This window comes from Rhinopithecus bieti, unplaced genomic scaffold (genome assembly GCF_001698545.2).
Source record: "Rhinopithecus bieti isolate Rb0 unplaced genomic scaffold, ASM169854v2 scaffold_56975, whole genome shotgun sequence".
Classification (NCBI taxonomy): domain Eukaryota; kingdom Metazoa; phylum Chordata; class Mammalia; order Primates; family Cercopithecidae; genus Rhinopithecus; species Rhinopithecus bieti.
Window position 1 is genome coordinate 1,275,637 of NW_016823127.1, and position 6,252 is coordinate 1,281,888.

General features: G+C 49.8%; 1 protein-coding gene across 1 annotated transcript in view; it reads left to right on the forward strand.

The window, feature by feature from the left end:
• Positions 1–263: 263 nt before the first annotated feature.
• Positions 264–6,252, forward strand: part of ANKRD54 (ankyrin repeat domain 54) — a 19,787-nt gene continuing 13,798 nt past the window's right edge. Inside the window, exon 1 of the mRNA XM_017861258.1 lies at positions 264–1,074. Coding sequence (XP_017716747.1) covers positions 574–1,074 — 501 coding nt within the window. The 5' untranslated portion in view covers positions 264–573. The remainder of the gene's footprint in view (positions 1,075–6,252) is intronic.

Genomic DNA, 6,252 nt, shown 5'->3' on the forward strand with positions numbered 1-6,252 from the left:
CGAGATCAAGAGATCGAGACCATCCTGGCCAATATGGTGAAACCCCGTCTCCACTAAAAATAAAAAAAATTAGCTAGGCGTGATGGCGCGCGCCTGTAGTCCCAGCTACTCGGGAGGCTGAGGCAGGAGAATCGGTTGAACCCAGGAGGCGGCGGTTGCAGTGAGCCAAGACTGCGAACCTGGCGACAGAGTGAGACTCCAAATAAAAAAAAAAAGGTGTCTGAAATGCCGTTTTATGGGCTCAGGTAGCGACGTACCGCGAAAGCCAAGGTCACTTTAAGTTTATGACTGGTTATTATTTCTGTCAGTCACGTTGCCGGAAATCCTGTCCAATTATCCTGCTTATACTGTGCCCGCCCTTTCCGATTGGTTTTGGGAGGGGTTTAAGCTGGAAGGGTCGTCATTGGTTCGCCGCTACGGCTCGGCCTGAGCCCACCCCGGCTCGGTTGCCGTGGTTGCAGGCCCGGCCAGCCCGCTCGCTAGCTGACAGCGCGACTCAGGTAGGAGGGAAGTAGGTCCGCTGGTCGATCGGGAACGAGGCTCCGGCGGCCAGGCCCGCGCGGAGCCGTTGCCATGGCAGCCGCCGCCGGGGACGCGGACGACGAGCGGCGCTCGGGCCACTCAAGCTCGGAGGGCGAGTGCGCGGTGGCGCCGGAGCCGCTGACGGGCGCTGAGGGCCTCTTCTCCTTCGCCGACTTCGGGTCTGCGCTGGGCGGCGACGCGGGCCTCTCGGGCCGGGCGTCCGGCGGGGCCCAGTCGCCGCTGCGCTACCTGCACGTCCTGTGGCAGCAGGATGCGGAGCCGCGCGACGAGGCCGCCGCCGACGGAGCTGCGCTGCAAGATTCCCCGCCGGAAAAACCGACAGAGAGACGACGCGCCAGGCCGCCACCGGGCTCGTGGTTCCCACAGGCAAGGGACGGGATGCGCGCGAGCGCGGCGAGCGGCGCGGGGGCGCGGGGCGAGCAACCCCTGGATGAGGGCGGTGGCGCTTGTGGAGGACGCCGGGCCGCCGCTTCGCTTTCGTCGCCCCCGACCCTCTTAGTCGCGGGGCTTCCCCCGATCGCTGCGCTTGAGGTCGTGCACTGACCTTTGACGTCTCCTTTCAGAGTACATGATGGGGGTGATGGTAGGTGCTTTTGTAGATAAATAGTCTTCCTTGCCTCTGAAGATCAGTCAGCCCCAGACTCTCTCACTGGCGAATTTCTGATATTGTTAAACGTTTCCAGGCTCGGTATCACTTATTGGTTGGATAATTATAAATTGATGTGTAACGTTCGTTCTGTTGTGGGCGCGCTTCGTTAGTGGAGAACGGCTTCGTTTTATTATTCAGTGGAGAGGGTTGTGATGCATGAGCCTGCCAGCCAAGTCGTATCAGTCTTGTTTAAATGCACGTGCACTTGAGCTCCTTTACCTACATTAGAGTATACTTTCGTAGGGCAAAGATATGACCTCTTGTAAATTTTTTTATTTTTTATTTATTTATTTACTTATTTATTATTATTATTATTATTATTATGTTTTTTGAGACGGAGTCTCTCTCTGTTGCCCAGGCTGGAGTGCAGTGACGTGATCTCGGTTCACTGCAACCTCCGCCCCCTGGGTTCAAGCGATTCTCCTGCCTCATCCTCCCGAGTAGCTGGGGTTACAGGTGCCCGCTACCACCCCCGGTTAATTTTTGTAATTTTAGTAGAGATGGGGTTTCGCCATGTTGGCCAGGCTAGTCTCGAACTCCTGACTTCAGGTGATCCACCTGCGTCGGCCTCCCAAAGTGCTGGCATAACAGGCATGAGCCATTGGCCTGGCCTCAGCCTTAGTTTTCTCATCTGTAAAATGGGATGAGTTAAGTAAGGTAATGGATGTTAGCTGTTGTGCTGCTTTTGTTGTGCCCCAAACATGCTGATACATGATCATTTGTCCTCACAAGAACTCTTTGAAATATAGAAATTCTTCCCATTTTACTGAAGAGGAAACTGAGGCTCAGAGAAATTGTCTTATTCCAGGTCACATAGCAAGTGGCTGTTGCTGATATTAGAATCTGGGTCAGCCCGACTCAAACTCCTGCTCTGGTATATCTACCATATTGTCTTCTATATTACATGGGTGACATGGAAACCCAGGCACTGAGAGATTAAGAATGGGGACTTTTGGGGTTTCTTCCAGGACTGGCTATGACTAGCCGTATTTTAGTCATGTCGCGAAGATTAAGAATTTGGAAGTGTTGGCTGGGCGCTGTGGCTCAAGCCTGTAATCCCAGCACTTTGGGAGGCCGAGACGGGCGGATCATGAGGTCAGGAGATCGAGACCATCCTGGCTAACATGGTGAAACCCCGTCTCTACTAAAAAATACAAAAAACTAGCCGGGTGAGGTGGCGGGCGCCTATAGTCCCAGCTACTCGGGAGGCTGAGGCAGGAGAATGGCGTAAACCCGGGAGGCGGAGCTTGCAGTGAGCCGAGATCAGGCCACTGCACTCCAGCCTGGGCGACAGAGAGAGACTCCGTCTCAAAAAAAAAGAATTTGGAAGTGTTGTATAGACTGTACAGTGCTGTATGAAAGCAAGGAATTGTTATGTATCTGAATTGCAATTTTTGACCATATCTCTGATGACAAAGACGTTACTTTCCATTAGCCATTGGAGGGGGAAAAACTTTCTGCTTAGGAAATACCAAATTTAGGCAAATCATTTGAGAACGACCTGCTTTGAAGGAGAATATAAGATTATTTGTATAACCAACTCACAAAGAGCTTCCGTGTAAATCATTTGCAATAACTCAGGGCTGGCAGAAAGACTCAGCCTTGTTGTGCAGATGATAGACCCAAGGCCCAGCAGGGTTAACTAGCTTGCTCAAGGTCACCCTGCGACTACAAGTGATAGAGAGGAAATCTGGCTCCAAAAAGAGTCTTGGAGGATTTGCAGGAGCATGTGGCCTTTGTACTAGCTCCGCCTCATTTCAAGTTCCTCCTTGTTCCCAGGGCACTGTCTTTCTTTTCTTCTTTCAAGACAAGAGTCTCACTTTACCACCCAGGCTGCTGTGCAAGTGGTGCAACCTTGGCTTACTGCCTCAGCCGCCCAAGTAGCTGAGACTACAGGCCCACGCCACCACACCCAGCTAGTTTTTGTATTTTTAGTAGAGACGGGGTTTTACCATGTTAGATTGATTTAAGTTAGAACTTAACCTAAGATTGAGAAATATGTTTTCTTTCTTTCTTTCTTTTTTTTTTGAGATGGAGCGTTGCTCTGCCACCCAGGCTGGAGTGCCGTGGTGTGATTTTGGGCTCAAGTGATTCTTGTGTCTCAACCTCTCAGGTAGCTGGGATTACAGGCATGCACCACCACACTTGCCTACTTTTGTATTTTATTTTATTTATTTATTTATTTTTATTTTATTTATTTATTTATTTAGAGATGGAATCTCACTCTGTCGCCTAGGCTGGAGTGCAGTGGCGCAATCTTGGCTCACTGCAACCTCTGCCTCCTGGGCTTAAGCGATTCTCCTGCCTGAGCCTCCCAAGTAGCTGGGATTATAGGCGTGTAACCCCATGCCCAACTAATTTTTTGTATTTTACTATAGACAAGGTTTCACCATGTTGCCTAGGGTGGTTTCAAACTCTAGAGCACAGGCAGTCTGCCCGCCTCAGCTTTCCAACGTTCTGGGATTACAGGCGTGAGTCACCACGTCTGGCTATTTTTGTATTTTTAGTAGAGATGGGGTTTCACCTATTGGCCGGGCTGGTCTTGAACTCCTAGCCTCAAGTGTTCCACCTGCCTTGGCCTCCCAAAGTACTGGGATTATAGGCATGAACCACTGTGCCCGGCCATCATGACTTTTTTTTTTCTTTTTTTTTTCTCCCTGAGACAGAGTCTCGCTTTGTCACCCAGGCTGGAGTGCAGTGACGTAATCTTGGCTCACTGTAGCCTCCACCTTCTGGCTTTAACCCATTCTCCTACCTCAGCCTCCTAAGTAGCTGGTATTACAGGCGCACGCCACCACACCTGGCTAGATGGCTGTTTTTTTTGTTTTTGTTTTTGTTTTCTAAGACAGAGTATCACTCTGTCACCCAGGCTGGAGTGGCACGATTTTGGCTTACTGCAAACTTCACATTCTGGGTTCAAGCGATTCTCCTGCCTCAGCCTCCAGCTACTCCAGAGTAGCTGGGATTACAGGCATGCGCCACCACACCCAGCTAATTTTCTTGTAGTTTTAGTAGAGACGGGCTTTCACCATGTTTTCCAGGCTGGTTTTGAACTCCTGGCCTCAAGTGAAACGCCTGCCTCGGCCTCCCAAAGTGCTGGGATTACAAGCGTGAGCCATCACTCCCAGCCAATGGCTGTTTTTTTAAACTGGCATGTTACTCTCTTTACAGCTCTGAAGAGACTGAGGGACTCAGCCAATGCCAACGATGTGGAAACAGGTGAGTGTGCACAGTGGGTTCAGCTACAGGGACCCATGGGCTGGTTAGGGAAGGAAAAGGCCAGGTAATCAATGTATGGGAAGGCAGTCTGCAAGCTCACCCCCTTGGAGCAGGCTCACTGTATTTACTGTCTGACTGTGCAGTCATCTTGCTGAAGGTAAGTCTAGCTTAGACACTCACTCTCCCCATGCTCCCCTGTCACTTTGAACTTTCTGATGTCATAGCATTTACCACCCTGTGGAATCCTTGATGGTGGAGACCAGGTATACTTTTGTATCCCTGGGAGCCAGCACAGTCCTCTGCAAAGAGTAGGCACTCACTTTGGAACTTCTGGTTAATGGGAGTGAATACTCAACTTAGCTGCCATGGCCAGGTGAGGTGGATCATGCCTGTAATCCCAGCACTTTGGGAGGCTAAGGCAGGAGGATCCCTTGAGCTCAGGAATTCGAGACCAGCCCGGACAACATAGGGAGACCCCGTCTCTACAAAAAGTAAATGTTGGCCGGGCACGGTGGCTCACACCTGTAACTAAAAATACAAAAAATTAACTGGGCATGGTGGCGGGCGCCTGTAGTCCCAGCTACTCGGAAGCCTGTGGCAGGAGAATGGTGTGAATCCGGGAGGCAGAGCTTGCAGTAAGTTGAGATCGTGCCACTGTACTGCAGCCTGTGCGACAGAGCAAGACTCCATCTCAAAAAAAAAAAAAGTAAATGTTAAAAAAAAATGAGCCAGATGTGGTGACTCGCTCCTGTAGTCCCAGCTGCTTAGGAGGCTGAAGTGGGAAGATTGCTGGAGTCTGGGAATTTGAGACTTCAGTGAGCTACGATTTTGCCACTGCACTCCAATCTGGACAACAGTGAGACCCTGTCTCAGACAAAAAAAAACAAACAAAAAATCCCCAAAACGTTAGCTGCCAGGTGATCATCTACATGGAGCCACCACCTTCAGCTGCTCAGTGAGACCTTGTGGTAGTTACAGGTCAGGTGGTTCTCAACTTGTTTCGTTACATGAGCATCTGAAAGGCATGGGCGGGGCTCCTAGAAGGACACCAAGCTGTCTGGTTTTTGTTGTTCTCCTGTGTTCACTAGTCAATAGTATCAAAGGTACAAGGACACTTTATACAATAAGAAACTTCATTTTATCCACTGACTTAAAATTCTTTCTGTGAATCAGGAAAAAGTGGTATATTCGTCTTCTATGGCTGTTTTAACAAATACCCACAAACTTAGTGGCCTAAACAACAGAAATTATTATCATACAGTTCCGTGGGTCAAAAGTCCAATATAAGCCTCACCAGGCTGAGACAGATGACGGCAGGACTGCATTGCCTTCTGGAGGCTCTAGGGGAGAATCTGTCTCCTGCCTTCTCCAGATTCTACTGGCTGTCCACATTCCTTGGCTGATGGCTGGCCTCTTCCTCCATCTTCAAAGCCAGGAATAGTGGGCTGAGTCCTTCTCACTTTGACCTGTCGCTGGTTCTAGTAGCAGGGATAAATTCTCTGATTTTAAGAGTTTGTGATTGGGCACAGTGACTCATGTTTGTAATCCCAGCATGATGGGACCTGAAGCAGGAGGATTGCTTGGGACCAGGAGTTCAAGACCAGCTTGGGCAAAATAGTGAGACCCTGTCTCTGCATAAAAAAAATTTTTTTTTTTTTTTGAGATGGAGTCTTGCTCTGTTGCCCAGGCTGGAGTGCAATGGTATGATCTTGGCTCACTGCAACCTCCACATCCAGGTTCAAGCAATTCTCCTGTCTCAGCCTCCCGAGTAGCTGGGACTATAGGCGTGTACCACCAGGCCTGGCTAATTATTGTATTTTTAATAGAGATGGGGTTTCTTT